The sequence below is a fragment of the Dama dama genome, chromosome 15 (assembly GCF_033118175.1).
Source record: "Dama dama isolate Ldn47 chromosome 15, ASM3311817v1, whole genome shotgun sequence".
Classification (NCBI taxonomy): Eukaryota; Metazoa; Chordata; class Mammalia; order Artiodactyla; family Cervidae; genus Dama; species Dama dama.
The window spans coordinates 87,326,896-87,343,138 of NC_083695.1; the positions used below are offsets into that span (position 1 = coordinate 87,326,896).

The 16,243-nt window shown below is 38.4% G+C and overlaps 1 protein-coding gene across 11 annotated transcripts in view; it reads right to left on the minus strand.

The window, feature by feature from the left end:
• ATE1 (arginyltransferase 1) overlaps positions 1–16,243 on the minus strand; it is a 154,596-nt gene that overhangs the window by 125,918 nt on the left and 12,435 nt on the right. For 8 of the 11 annotated variants that reach the window (XM_061162796.1, XM_061162795.1, XM_061162802.1 and 5 more), the window contains 4 exons: positions 14,188–14,433; positions 11,356–11,585; positions 9,252–9,380; positions 8,192–8,320 (listed from right to left, as the gene is read on the minus strand). In XM_061162796.1, the coding sequence (XP_061018779.1) occupies positions 8,192–8,320; positions 9,252–9,380; positions 11,356–11,585; positions 14,188–14,433 (734 nt within the window). The remainder of the gene's footprint in view (positions 1–8,191; positions 8,321–9,251; positions 9,381–11,355; positions 11,586–14,187; positions 14,434–16,243) is intronic. The other 3 variants (XM_061162800.1, XM_061162799.1, XM_061162798.1) reach the window with 2 other exon arrangements.

Here is a 16,243-nt window from a genome sequence, read left to right on the forward strand (position 1 = left end):
GACTCTTTGCAACCCCATGGACTATACAGTCCATGGAATTCTCCAGGCCAGAATACTGGAGTGGGTAGCCTTTCCCTTCTCAGGGGATCTTCCCAACCCAGGGATCAAACCCGCATTGCAGGCGGATTCTTTACCAGCTGAGCCACAAGGGAAGCCCAATACAGACCTGTAACAGGGACTTATTAAAAGGAGGCAGGTGTCCACTGCAGATAACAAAGCCACAGAACAAGCAGTTCAAGAAAGATCCTTGTGAACACACTGGAAGAAGAATAAAGTCAGAGGAGTCACAAGCCAAAGGCAGCATCTGCCCAGCCCCCCCCCCCCCCCAACCAAGGAGTGGTCGGCAAAGAAGAGGGGGCAGATAACAACGGTGCCACCAGAGGGCCCTCCCTGCATGACACCAGACAACACCCAATACACTGCCACACAGTGACTTACGAGCAGACCACTCAAGCCAGGTTTACTTTCCGTACTGACCCCAACTATATTTCAGGTAATACACAAAGCTGGTTTATGTCACATGAGCAGAGAATCACAAGTTTGGTTTTGATACCTTTCGTTCCTCTTTGTATTCAGTTGTATATATAGTACCTCCAAATTCAAAATGAGAAAAGTTGTTCTGTAACAAACTATTTAAGCAATAATTTTTTTTAAAAAAGGAGAGGAATATATACTGCTCTTAAAATTTAAATGAAATTCCCTTTAATTCTATAATAATGCAACTATGATATGATACACACATATACAAACACAAAATCACATCACACAATTATCCTACAGTGAGGACAGAAAGGGACACAGTGTAAGCCAATCTCTTGAGTGCAGACTTCTTACAGACCAGACAAGGTCTAATCTCTTACTGCTTACAAGTTTTATTAAGGAAATAATCTGTATTCACTCATTAAATTTAATATAGCAGATCCCTATTCTAATTGAGAAAAATGTTGAGTCATTAAAGACACTCTTAGAAAGATTATTTTTAAACCTTGTTAAAAATATTCCTAGTTAGGACAACAGTCCTGTCGACTTCATGATCCCTTAGAATGTTTCTGCTTACTCCTTTCCACTTTTCTGTTCCCATCAGCATCAGTCTCTAACCTGTTTCATTAAACTATATAAAATATAAATACAAAACAAAATTCTTTATATACATTTCAGCTTATGATCACAGAGATCATCCAAAATAAGAAACTTCTTCCTAACATCCTTTCCATACTCTAAAAATTAACTAAGGATACCAAAAAAAAAAAAAATCCACAAAGTCTGAGACCAATTCATTTGGGAGTGCTATGGAGAAAGACACTCTCATACTCTGGAGTAAAGACAGTACAACCATGGAGGGAATTTGACAATAACTAGCAAAATTCTATGAGCTCTTGTCCTTTGATGCACTAGGTCAGATCAAGCAAAAAAGTACACCTCTACCCAAAGGCAAAATGACAAAATTATACTATCTAAAACAGCAGAAGATTAGAAACAAGTCCCATGTCCATTAACTAGAGACTGCTTGAATAAACTACAGTATGTCCAATCAAGAAAAAATAAAAAAAAACAAAGAATGATTCAACACACAAAAAGAGATAAAGCAAACACAGAAAACTAACCCGTGTTGAATCTAGATATGGAAACAAGGTAGTCAGTATACCATTCTCTCAATTTCCCTTTGTCTGAAAGTCCATAATAAAATCTGGAAAACAATTCAGTCAATGCCTCAGAATTGTAATGCGACTACTGGAGCTATGGCTACGGCCTGTCCTCCACATAGTTTAGAAGAGCCGAGATCTACTGGCACTTAATACTATTAGATAATGGCATTATCTATAACATCAATAAAATTTTAGCTAAAAATCCCATATTTGTATCCTATGGAATTACTTGTATTTTGAAAAAACAAAGATTCTTAAATGCTGGCTTTATATTGTATTATACAAAAGATAGGTCACAAATTACTCCCGCTTTATTTTATCTAGATAGTATTATTTTCTGAAAATCTGATATCTACCTGAATGATTGAAAACAGTAATGGAAACAAACATACAGAATCATTTATGAAGTCTCATACAATCTCACCCTCTGCAATTATCCGTTTCTTTTCTAAAGATGTTACTAAAAAGAACTGACTTGCTATTCTGGATATCAAAGCAATCTATATTTATTTATATCCTCATCAAATCTCTCAAAAAATAACCTACTTCTTGGGGTGCCTAAGTGATTTTATTTTACAGTTACCAACAGAGTTAAAAATGGATTTTCTGCATTGATATGGTTGTTTAAAGTTCCCAAGTTAGTATGCTGACTGTTATTTACTTCAAATGTTTTACAACAACAAAAGCAAAAATGTATTTTCTTGAACATAATTAAATTAGTTTGGCCCATTATATGGACAAAACCACAAAACAGAGCTGCTGCCTGGAGCCAGGAAAGCAGGTCAGATCACTTGAACTTTCCAATGGAGAACTTTTCTTCCTGTCTCTGAGCACTGGGACACCAGCTGGTTACTCACATAGAAAACCGTACCCAAGTAGGAGGAAAACTCATACTCCACGACAAGAATTAGGTTCCTTCAGTATAGACCGCCACACATGGAGACTGAGGAGCAGAGCAGCATGTCCACATCAGTTTCTCTAGGCAGCCAGCACCACAGAGAACTTACTCTCTATCTCTGAGCAAGGATTTGCCAAGTGAAGGAAGAATTTCTAGGATAAAAAGCCAGCAAGTAAAGGAGTCACCTGCAGCAGTGACCATCTCCCGACACAGAACTACCATTAGGGCAGCTCACAGGTCTTAAAATTCTCTCTTAATAAGCCCCAAGTTTAATAATCTACCTAAAAAAGATCAGAACTAGGACCAAGTTCCTGACCAGTGCCCTGTTCATAAAGCAGAAAGGAACTGTCCCTGCTCGCAGCTCCAAAGCATGGACACAAGGGGGCACAGGAGGGCCATAAGAACAGAGACAATCTCTCTCTCCCTCTCCCTCTCCCTCTCTCCAACTGACAATCTCCCTCTCCCTCTCCCTCTCCCCCCCTCCCCCCCCTCCTCTCCCCCTCCTCCCCCCTCTCTCTCTCTCCCTCTCTCCCTCTCTCTCTCTCTCTCTCTCCAACTGTAGGCCACCTGCTTTACCAGAAGGAAAGTGTTAAAAAACACAGTGAAGAAGAGCCCTGATGGCTCAGCAGGTAAAGAATCCACCTGCAACACAGGAGACACAGGTTCAATCTTTGGGTCGGGAAGATCCCCTGGAGAAGGGAAACAGCAACCCACTCCAGTATTCTTGCCTGGAAAATCCCCTGGACAGAGGGGCCTGGCGGGCTACAGTCAAAAAGGGTCGCAGAGTCAGACATGGCTGAATGGGGTCAGAAAAAAACCTCAAAGACTGGCCTCAAGAACTGAAGCTGCAAAGGCAACTAAATTTAATAAATCAAACTACAGAGTAATTGATGCTCCAGGGCACTGCTGAAAATACGGCAACCAGTCAGCAAATGGTGAAGCCTAAGACCTAGATTTGAAACAACAAACACTTTAACCAAGAGATCAGGGAAAGAGACAAAGAGAACACTACTAAAACCACTGTCGTTGTGGGGTGACTGTGCAATGCCCAAGGCTGAGGCTCCAGGGAGTATCATCAGAGGCTTCTCGAATACAAATGCATATTCTCCTTTCTTCTCTGATGTTAAAACCAAATGCATCCAACAATGTGTATATAATTGCATTGTTGGGACAGTAACATATAGAAAAGTAATATATGTGACAACATCGTAAAGAAGATGGATGGAAACAAAGGTGAACTACAGTAAGAAAATTATATTAGATGGTAACTCGAATACACAGGAAGAGATGAACAGAACCAGAAACGGAAGTTAAGGTTAATTTTAACAAATCATAAATGAATACTTGTTCCTATTTCTCCTCTCAGCTTTGTAAAAGACATAAAGTCATATAAGGTAATAACTAAAGAACATATATTGAGATCACAACATATATAAATTATAAATAGCACACAAAGTGGGAAGAGGGACTGGAGCTCAACAGCAACAGCATTTTATTCCTCACTGGACTCAAGCTGGCATAAATCTGAAGTCACTCCTGTAGGTCAACAGGTATATGGTAAGCCTAGAGCAGCTACTAAGAGAACATCTCAAAAATACATAGTGAAAAAATTAAGAGTAATTGAAATCCTACACTAGAAAATATTCGTTAGTGCAAAAGAAAACAGTAAAGAAATAAAAGAAGAAAGACATGAAACACAGAACAAAAGTGAAATGAAGACATAAATCCAACTCCATCATTAACAACATTAAATATGGATTGATTAAACACTTCAGCTAAGTGGAAGAAACTGCTCTCCCTCCAAATTAAAACAAACAAAAAAAGAAGATCCAAAAATACAGTGACTAAAAGAAACATACTTGAAACTCAAAGACACAGACTGACAATAAAATAGTATATACATATCATGCAAACAGAAACCACAAGTAGATGGGATGGCTATACCAGTATCAAACAAAATGGATTTTAAAATTAAAAATTCTACTAGAGATATAAATAACCCACAGAATGGAAGATATTTTCTAATCTTTAAAAAATATTTTTACTACTTTAAAATATCTAAAACTTTTCTAATATTTTTTAAAATGGGCAAAAAAATAAAATAAAATGGGCAAAAAATTTTAAATGGGCAAAATATGTAAGCAGACATTTACTCAAAGAAAATATACAAACTGCCCCAAAAAGCAAATGAAAAGATGCTCAATATCATTAGCCATCGGTGGTGGTGGTTTAGCTGCTAAGTCGTGTCCGACTCTTGCGATCCCACGAACTGTAGCCTGCCAGGCTCTGTCCATGGGATTCTCCAGGCAAGAATACTGGAGTGGGATGCCATTTCCTTTGCGAATCAAAACCTCAATGAAGGGACTTCCCTAGTGGTCCAGTGCTTAACACCCTGTGCTTCCAACACAGGGGGTTCAGATTCAGTTCCTAGTTGGGGGACGTGCTGAGGTGCAGCCAAAAAAATAAACACACCCTCAATGAGATACCACTTCACACCAACTCAGATGACCAAGAATTTAAAAAGGGAAGCACTTTGAAAAACAGTATGGCAGTTCCTCAAAAGGTAAACACAGAGTTTTTATTTATTTATTTACATTTATTCGTTCCTATGACCTAGCAATTCCACTCCTAGGTATATACCCAAGAGAAATGAAAACATATGCCCATTAATAATAAAAACCTGTCCATGAATATCCATAGCAAAGCCTTCTATATAAGCCCAAAATGAAAACCACTCAAATGGCCATCAATGGATGAACAGAGAAACAGAATCTGGTACATCCATACAACAAAATATTATCCAGCCACAAAATGGAATGAAGTACTGACACACGCTACAACATGGATGAAGCCTGCAAAAATGCTAAGCGAAAGAAGCCAGTCAACAAGAGACCAGTATGATACAATTTCATTTACCTGAATTGTCCAGATTAAAGAAATCCAAGAACAGAAAGTAGAATATGGTTGCCTAGAACTGGGATGTCTGAAGGATAATGAGTGACCACTCTGGGGTTGAGGTTTCTTTTTTGGATGATGAAAACCTTCTGGCGTTAGTGATAATGGCTGCATGACTCTGAATATACTAAAAACCATTCAGTCACACACTTCAAATGGGTAAACTGTACACTACGTGAATTATACATCCAAGGTCCATATAGTCAAAGCACGATTTTTCCAGTAGTCATGTACAGCTATGATGAGAGCTGGACCATCAAGGCAGCGGTGTGCTGAAGAACTGATACTTTAGAACTGTGGTGCTGGAGAAGATGCTTGAGAGTCCCCTGGACAGCAAGGAGATCAAACCAATCAATCCTAAAGGAAATTAACCCTGACTATCCATTGAAAGGACTGAGGCTGAAGCTGAAGCTCCAATAACTGAGCCACCTGATGCAAAGAACCAACTCACTGGAAAAGATCCCGATACTGAGAAAGAATGAGGACAGGAGGAGAAGGAGATGACAGAGGATGACAAGATTAGATGGCATCATCGACTCAATGGACATGAGTTTGAGCAAACTCTGGGAGACAATGAAGGACAGGGAAGCCTGGTGTGCTGCAGTCCATGGGGTTGCAGAGTCAGACACGACTTAAGTGACTAAACAACAACAAAACTGTTATAAAGAAATAAAAGCACAGCACAGTCTTGACTTACAAAATGCTATCTCATGTTACTTCTTAGAAACTACATTCAGAGACATGACAAACTGACCCATATGAAAAACAGTATCATTCAAATATCTCTGAAAACTCCATATGAATTCAGTTAGACGCAAGATAAATAAAATTCTACGAATGAAGTTAAAAAATTTATCAAAGCTAAATATAATCACTTGTATGAAATCAAAGTGCTAAACAATCACAAACTTTCCCACCAGTATGAATTTTCTATAAGTATGTGATCCTATAAAATGAATCATTAAGGCAAACCCATGACAGACTGAAGGCAGGAGGAGAAGGGGACGACAGAGGATGAGATGGTTGGATGGCATCACCAACTCGATGGACAGAAGTTTGAGCAAGCTCCAGAGTTGGTGATGGACAGGGAAGCCTGGCATGCTGCAGTCCATGGGGTCGCAAAGAGTCGGACATGACTGAGCAACTGAATTGAACTGATTTGGTTATAATAAAGAAATACACTATGTATTTCAATGTAAACAAAAGATCAAATCTCATATTCAGAGTTCCGTACTGCTGATGGTAGTGAATGTAAATATAAGCCATTTTAAAAAACCTCAAATATACCTTGAGCCTAAATATAACACTGTCCTAGAGCCTGCCTGGAGGTTAAGTGGCACTGATCTTTTTGGACTTGGCTCAGATGTCACTTCTTTCAGAAAATCCTCTCTCACTTCAGTCTCACACTAAGGTGGCTTTCCTTACTAATCCACCAGCTAACTCGAACAGCACTGGAATTGCTTACCCATCTATCTCCCCAGTGGAGTGGACCCCATAGAGGACTGAAGCCCAAAAACGGAGTCAGGGCCAGGGGGAGCAGTCGAGGTTTAGTGGGAACACATCAGACGTGTTTTTGCCCAACTATCCATACCTGGGAAGCAGGAAGGCACAAGGCCAGAATCTCAAGGGTAGTAGGAAAGAGTAACGTGCAGAAAGGAATTAAGACCTCCTGAGAGTATCAAAGGAGACTTTCTTGCACCTGGCAGAATCCTTATCTATAAATGCTACCACCCACAGCTACGGGTCTCAACAGGGAATTTGTGGGAGCACTTCTCAAATCGAAACGTGCATATGAAATCACCTGGAGACCTAGTTCACAATGTGGACTTTGATTCAGTAGGTCTGAGGGGAAACCTGAGATTCTGTGTTCCCAGTGACACTGATGCTGCTGGTCTGCAGACTACACTTTAACTAGAAAGGCTCTGGGAGACCCAGAGTCAGCCTTCTCACAGGGAACATGCAGCATTAACTCCTGCCCTATTAACCATCTTTTTTAAGCTAACACATTCTGTGTCATTAAAAAGACACAAAAATCAAAACTTCAATCCTTCTGCATCTGTTGGCATCTTTCTTCCAAGACATCACCGTCCAACTGTGAAAAGTATGCAATCTCTTACTCATCTAAATATCTGCAGCTGGAAAAAAACAGGCCCTCAATAAAGGCTTGTCAAATGATGCTCTATACAACCTCACCCCTGGGTGATAGACAGGGAAGCCTGGCGTGCTGCAGTCCATGGGGTCACAAAGAGTCGGACACAACTGAGCAACTGAACTGAAACAACCTCAACGTATTCGGTTTTTTCCATGTGCTTCTTGTTAAGCTGTATTTGTTCACTGGTTCCTCTTTCCCGTGTGAACATCAATGCCTTGAAGACAGAGACGCCCCCCTGTGGGCTGTGGCACAGCCTGGCACACACGGTGCATGCAGTGACGTCGGCTGACAGCCCGACGACTGGTCTATAAACATGCGACACTCAGGCTCCTGGAGAGAACATTGAGTAAGGACACGTCCTTTTTTTCTGAGGGATTTAAAATGATCACATGTATGACTCGTTTTCACAAAAGTTCAGGAATACACCCTGCAAGAACCATCAGCTCCACTTAACACATAAGAAAATGGCATAAGAAGGTTATACAGTATGCTCCTTCATAGACAACCTCAGCACAGGAAAAAACGTTTAGTGAACGTTACCTCGGTCTTCCCACATTCATCGGGCGGATCCTGGTGTATGGCCATTTGATACTTGACATACAAAGAAAATGACTGGCTGAAGGACGACTTGAACTCTGGGTCCTCAAAGGAGACAGGTACTAACCTCACCTTCAGAGCAAGGAAAATACAAGCAAATGCTATTGAAACATCTCTAACTGATGATATGCTTCTGAAGGTGAGGCTAGAGTAAGATCTCCGCAAATCCACTGCCAAAGCTCAGCACTGGCATTGTTCATAAAACGAGTAAACCTTGGAACAGGCTGACAAGCACAGAGCCTGATGCATGAACTTTACACCGATATTTATGAAAAATTTAAACTCACAAGGGCCGGGACAATTTATTTGGTTTAATTTCTCCCTTTATCCATGTAACTCGCTGCATACAGCAGAGTCAATATTGTTGCCCATAGTAACTGACACTAGCTCTGTCACTTCTACTTATATTAAGGGCTTTTCCCCCTCCAGATTTTTCTTGGGTAATGTGATTTACAAAATTACAAATCAAGGACTTCATATGAGAACTTCAATTAAAACATTCTACAATTAAAACATTCTAGTCCTACTCAGTTGTATATGGCCTGTACATCAACAAAGAGTAATTTAGCTATTAGGACCTCTTTCTATTCATGACGTCTACATGGAGATAAAGCATGTTAACTGTGCTGGGCAAAGTATGGCTACCATAAAAACTGGGATTTTTTTAAAACTTTTTTTTCCCAATAAATATTTTAATTTAGAGATCTGTTTTTCACTGAGTCTTAAGTAAAGGCATCTAAACACGGTTATTTTTAACACGGTGATTTAAACACGGTGATTCAACATTTCCATGTTGAAATTATACATAAAAGGCACTTAACATGGCCTGTGGTAAAATCTGCACTTTCAGAATGTCCATTATCCCATAGTCCTATCTCTTTGCAGACATACTGCAAATTGAACATAAATAAAATGCACCACAAATAAACCAAGAATTCACACAGTGATATCAAATAGAGGGGAACTTTCATTTGTTCAGAAACATTACACTTGCCCTGCTGACCTGGCTCACAGTTGGTTTATCAGGCGGGTCCCTGTGAACAACCATCTGGTAACGTTTATAGACCTGGTAAGACTCCTGAAATGTGGCTTTGAACTGTGAACTTGGTGGAGATGATCTCACCACCCTCACCTTCAGAAGGAGGTAAAAAACAATGTTCATTAATTCATTTATTTATTCCATTGAATATGCATTAACAGTTACTCGCACCCTCAAAGACCCAAAAGTTTCAATACAAATATTAAAGCAGAAACATGTAACAGCAATATTTTAACTCTAAAGATCAACTGTTAATAAATAGAGAAAAAATACTATTTTTCCAAATTATAGACTCATTAACAAGGCAGAGGTTCCTGCCCAAATTCTAAGACTAAGCTCTTTGACTGAATTACCTAAGACTGCCTCAGCTATAAAACAACAGATTAGTTCTGGCATTCAAGACAGAGACACAAATACTCTTTAATATTAGCTGTACACAACTCACCTTTAGTAAAACAATTCAAAAGACTGAAAATGTGAATATATTTTTTGGACACTCATTCATACACCATTAACTCTAAACTTACAACTTTTTAATATAAGTATAAAAGACAACTTTCAAAAACTGTTCCTATTCCATAGCATACTTTAAAAAGACTCTAAAGTCAGGTTCCCTGTACTCAAATCTCAAAGTTATCATTTTAGTCAAGTAAATAAATTAACCTCTCAGTGCCTTAGTTTCCTCATATGTAAAATGAGGATGGCATTACGAGTGGTAACTATACATAGTAACAGATGACATTTCTTTAATCTTATTTACTAACCAGTTAAAATATGTTAGCAAAACAGAATAGTAAAATACAAAATCAAATGTAATGTAATAGAAAGGCCTATCTGGAAACTTCTTGTTTGTACCATGAGGAGCTGTTCTCATGAAAGAGTGACACCTAGTGGATAACAAAAATCAACCCATTCTGGGTGTCATATTAAAAAAAATAAAAGCTTACAACACAAGGAGCTTAACCCAGTGCTTTATGACAACCTACAGGGGTGGGAGGGAGGCTCGAGAGGTTGGGGACACAGGTATACTTTTGGCTGATTCACACTGTCGTATGGCAGAAACCAATACAACACTGTAAAGCAATTACCCTCCAATTAATTAAAAAACTAAAAGCTGCCCACTGAGGAAGTGTTGTATTAGGTGAAACGTGCTGCCCTGAATACATTACTAATAAAGCTAAAAGACTCTTCATAAAGTATTTTAAGTGGTAAGTTCCATTCTTTTTATAATTTGGGAAGGAGAAAGTTAATACCAAAACACAACAGCCAAGGAATTATAATAATGAAAATTGTCAAAACTTATGTCTAAGAATATATACTGTCCTAAGGTTTAAACTGCACCAAAGTAAATTTTTAACATCAGGTTTTCAGTGATAAGTGACATTCTTAGATGACATTAAGCTATAAATTCAAAGGCTGACCAGTTACTAATCAAGTAGGAGAATATAATGAAGTCATCATGGCAAATGTTACAGAAAAAAATTTTATAAATATACCAAACTAATACTGAAAAACCTAGACTTAACCTGGAATGTAAACTGACTTGGGAAAAATAAGAATACTCTAAAACTATTCATATTATGTCTAAACTGTCTAAATTCAGACATATTTCTATTTATAATGTCTAAACTGCTGGCTTGCATACGTAATACCATTTGTTCCCTTGATCAAGACCAGAATATAAAAATCAATGAAACAGTGATTTACCTACTGTGATCCATTTCTTTCACTATCTAAACCAAAACTGCCGAAAATGAAATTTTAAATAAATTATTTTAAAATTTTTCACTCTAATGAATAAATTTCAATTAACGTGTACAAAAAGCCAGAGTAACAAATAACAGTAACACTAAAACTGGAATTTTCACAACTTTAGTAGCCACCTTTTTAAATCTTAAGGAAAAAAAGTTTTCCTTAAGAGGCAATTAACTTAGTAAATATTAAGTGCCACTCCATCCCAGTTCACTTTAATTTCCCATTATATAAACAGCAAAACATCAACTGTATAATCCTCAACTGAAAACAAACAAGGTAATCAACAAAAACAAAAAAATGTCCTCCAAGGTACCTCTAACTTGTGTGATGCATTCTCTGGTAAAGATTCAAAAATTAAATCTTCAAGTGACTTGGGTTGGTTGGATTTAGTCTTTGGTGGGAGCAAAGATGAGGGCTGACACTGAGCTTGCAAGCCCTCGCGTTCTCCAGCTGGGTTCTGCTGCATGAGTTTTAACCTTTTCCTTTCTTTCCTGACTTCCTTTGCTTTTCGACATGGAGGCTTACTCAAATCTGCTCCTCTGCCTAAAAAGGAATTTTAAAACAGCAGATCAATCACATTTGGCTCCAGAAATATTTTTCAAGAATCTCAAAGGTTCTACAGAAGTAGTCCAAAGAGTTCCAATTGTTAGGTTAGCTTTGAGTGCAGGTTTCAGATGTTTCATGGTGTAGACCTCTAAGTTGATCTTTAAATTTATCATAGAACTGCCAGAGAAAGTAAATAGTAACAGAAACTTTTCAGGCTGCTCTTTGAGACCCCATGGACTATAGCCCACCAGGCTCCTCTGTCCATGAGATTATCCTGGAAGGAATACTGGAGTGGGTTGCCATTTCCTTTTCCAGGGTATCTTCCTGACTCAGGGATCGAACTCGCGTCTCCTGAACTGGCTGCCAGATTCCGAACCACTGAGCCACCTGGGAAGCCCCTTAATTTAATTAAAAAGAGCAAATATCAAGCTGACAACCCTTTAAAATATAAAAAAATGTTTACTATTAAAAACTACAAAATTGAGTCAATACCCTTTAATCTAGGAAGCTATTTTCAAGGAATCTATTCCAAGAAAATCACAAGAGATAAAGGCTAACAATGAACACAAATGAAAACTTCAAAATAATCAAGATGCCCAGTTACAGAACAACTGCATAATTTTTAAAATAAGCAACAGAATATCAAACAGCCATTTTAAATGCTTTAGAAATTTTAGGGGTTCTGTCATTATTCACTGTTGAAACATTATATATTATACAATTAAATATGTAGGAAAAAATTTGAAATATACCACATCAACAGCCATTTTAACTGTTAAAAATGTTTAACAGTTTAAAAATAAAGAAAGGATTTCCCTTTTTCTGTAGTGTTCTCTTTTCTCCCAATTTTCTAACATTACACGTAATTTTTTCATTTTTTAAAACTAATAAAGAAAAATGGTTTTATAAAAATTTAGGATCCTGAAACACAGTATTCACAAATCATATAAAAGTCAATTTTATACAGAAGAAAATTAAGACCAAGAGTGTTAAGAGACAGTCAGAGATCAAGACCTGGTCAAAAGAAACTAGTTTAATGAGAAAATAGTGATAATGAGACCAAATTACAACTTCATTAACCCAACTAAAAACAAAATGTACCTTAAAAAAAAGACTTTTAATAAACCAGTAACAAAAAACTCTATAATTAGCCATCACTCTGTTGCCTTAGAAAATTCATTTTCTTTGGCCAGAGAAATGTGTCATTTCTCAAATTTATATGTCAACCATATCCCAATAAAACTAGAAGAAAAAAAAAAAGACTGCCATCATGAGTCAATCCATTATGATATTCAGTCTACATATGCCTCTGAAATTCTCCAAAATGAAGGCTTTTCAAATTATGTAAGCAATTATTATAATAAACAATAAAAATTGTAAACAAACTGACCCTAGTGACCAAAAGAGTAAGAGTTGAAAGAAATTATTTAAATCATTCAAAACATTTTACTGGACTATTCTTATCAATTAGGACGAAATCTCAGACCAACAATTTAAATGCCATGAAACCTTAAAAAAGAAAACTGCAGAGTATACTGTGTTTTAACACATATAACTTATAATTTAAACAAAAAACTAAAATAATACTAAAAAATCTCTCACTTGGATTATTTTGTACAAGAAAAAACTCAAGAACTGAAGTATACTAACTATGCAAATTGACATTTAATGAAACTTTTTGAAAGAGTCATATATACACCACACATATATGTAATAAACCCATTTAATGTTGGATAAATTTTCCAAGCCTAATTCTTTTATAAGTGGTGATACAGAAAGAAGTCTCACCTTATTAAAGGTGAAATTAAATATCAAAATGTGGAATTATTTTTCTTGGCTGCAGAGCTTGCAGAATCTCAGTTCCCTGACCAGGGACTGGACCCAGGCCACGGCAGTGAAAGCCTGGAATCCTAACCACTGGGCCACCAGGGAACTCCCTGGAAATTTTTTTGTTAATTTGGAAATTTTTAAACTAAAATTAATTATGCTTACATAAAGAAATCTAGTGGGCTTCTCTGATGGCTCAGATGATAAAGAATCTGCCTGCAGGGAGACCTGTGTTCGATCCCTAGGTCAGGAAGATCCTGTGGAGAAGGAAATGGCAACCCCCTCTAGTATTCTTGCCTGGAGAATCCCATGAATAGAGGGCACAGTCCATGGGGTCACAAAGAGACGGGCACAACTGAGCAACTAACACAAAGAAATCTAATGGCAAACTGAAGAATTTCACAATGTCTATACTTCATACATAGTATCTAAAATTTACTGTGTCTCAATTAACACTGAAAAGAAACATGTTTAGCACCATACCTTCTCACAGACAAAAGTTTGATTCTCAAACCTCCAGGGCCTTAAGGTAGTAAAAAGAAATGGAATTCTTAAACTGTGTTAGGGGATGATAAGGCTATTATTTCAGGTTTTTTTAAACAATTTGTTCATCTAAATTCAGGTAATAATAAGGTGTACAAAACAGGGATCCATGTTACAGATTTCTTGAGTGTTTCACTTTTTTAGCTCATGAGAGGGCTCAGGGATGATGATGTCTCAAACACAAAAACAATCTTGACTTTAATATGGCCTGATGAAAAACTTCTACTACCTGGCTGAGGAGCTGTATGCACTTTAACTGAACACGATGGTTCACCAGAGCCCAACTTCTCTTTCATATCCTGTGAATGGGTTATTTCATCAGATTCTTCCCTCTTTGCTTTCTTCTTCTCTTCACTCTCTAAGCTCTTTGTGAGGTCATCATTGAGAGTTTTAAGGTCACAGTGTATATCCAATTTATTTATTAACCCAAAGTCACTGGAAACGGCATCCTCCATGGTGGGCTCCATGGGCTCATCTACAAATCAAAGAGAAATCACAGTCCATCAACCAGGCCATCTGACACAACCAAGAGACATATACGGAAAACATGTCCTCTTCTATCCAATGTGGCAGAGACTACTGAGTGTCCACCAAGTCCATTCTCCCATCTTGCAGAGTCAGGGCTATGGTGAAGACAGTGGGGCCCTGGAAAGGGAATGCGCCAGTCCCTTCACGGGTTGTAACCAAGCTCCCAACAGTGGCATAGAACCAAACTGACATGTTCAATTTTGCCTCACTTGTTTTAAAGGAAATTTGTGACCCTGAACTGCCACCCTTTCCCCTCCCCAGTGGCTAGATTAGTAAAAACCAGAGTGACCTCGGAAATTACATGAAGAGAGACCCAGAATGACTGGGGCAGGGAGTGGAGGGGGCGGCTGCAGGCCAACCTGGAAAACCCACCCTGGACTGTGATGTGAGGACAGAAACAGACATATCAATTTTTAGTCATTGCATTCTGGTGTCTCCTCACTACAGTTATTTAGTTTTATCCTAATGAATATATCACTCCTATGAATTAAGTTGCAGACATAAATAATTCAAAAACCTACAAGTCAAATAAAAAACCAAATGTAAAAACTACATAAAAAGACAGATAGTCCTCAATTTACAAATAGACAGTATCCTCAAAACATATCTGAATATTAACCTTTGAAACTCAGAACGTGATTCCTACCGACAATACCAAGCAGAGCTACACAAAACTGTGATGTTTTCAGTATGACCCGGAGTCTTCCAGCCTCTTTGTCACCCCAGCTCTGCCAAGTTCGCTCCAAGTTGTCCTGAATCGTGCCCTGTAAAGGGCAGGGCATGAGGGCACAGAACGTACCTGTTTTGCTGGCCACTGTAGCTCCAGTGCTTAAAAGAGGGACTGGGACATTGTAAGCATTCAAAACATACTTGGGGGATGAATTAACAAGCTAACACTGGGGTGGGAGGCTCCCAGGGTAGGCCATTTCTTATGGCAGAAATGAGAAAGAGCTATAAGGGTGGGCAGCATTCCCAATTCTTATGGTCACGTGTTAGGGAGTGCCTATGGGAAAATGCTAAAATAAAAAAGAAAGAACAGCAAAACACTGAAAAAACTGAAAAAGCAAAGAAACCCAAGTTAATTAAATGTTACTAGGAAATTTGAGGAAATACACCCAAATTCAAAATTCGTAAGAAAAAAAAAAATAAAGCTTCAGGCAAGGTAAGAACTCTTATTATCAGGGCTTCCCTCACAGCTCAGTTGGTAAAGAATCCACCTGCAATGCAGGAGACCCTGGTTCAATTCCTGGGTTGGGAAGATCCTCTGGAGAAGGGATAGGCTACCTACTCCAATATTCTTGAGCTTCCCTTGTGACTCAGCTGGTAAAGTATCCACCTGCAATACGGGAGACCTGGATTCGATCCCTGGGTTGGGAAGATCCCCTGGAGAAGGGAAAGGCTACCCCCTCCAGTATTCTGACCTGGAGAATTCCATGGCTATATAGTCCACCAGGTCACAAAGAGTTGGACATGACTGAGCGACTTTCACTTTTCAGTTTCAGGCAATGTAATTTACTGAAGACTTTACTCAAACATGGAAAATCTGAGCTTTACTCTGCATTATAAATAATTATGTAATCTTATGTAAGTTGTACACAAGCATTTATTTTTCCAGAGACAGTGCTGTTATTGCTGTTGAGACGCCTCAGTCGTGTCTGACTCTGTGCTACCCTATGGACTGCAGCATGCCAAGCTCCTCTGTCCACGGGATTCTCCAGGCAAGGGTACTCGAATGGTTGCCATGCCCTCCTCCAGAA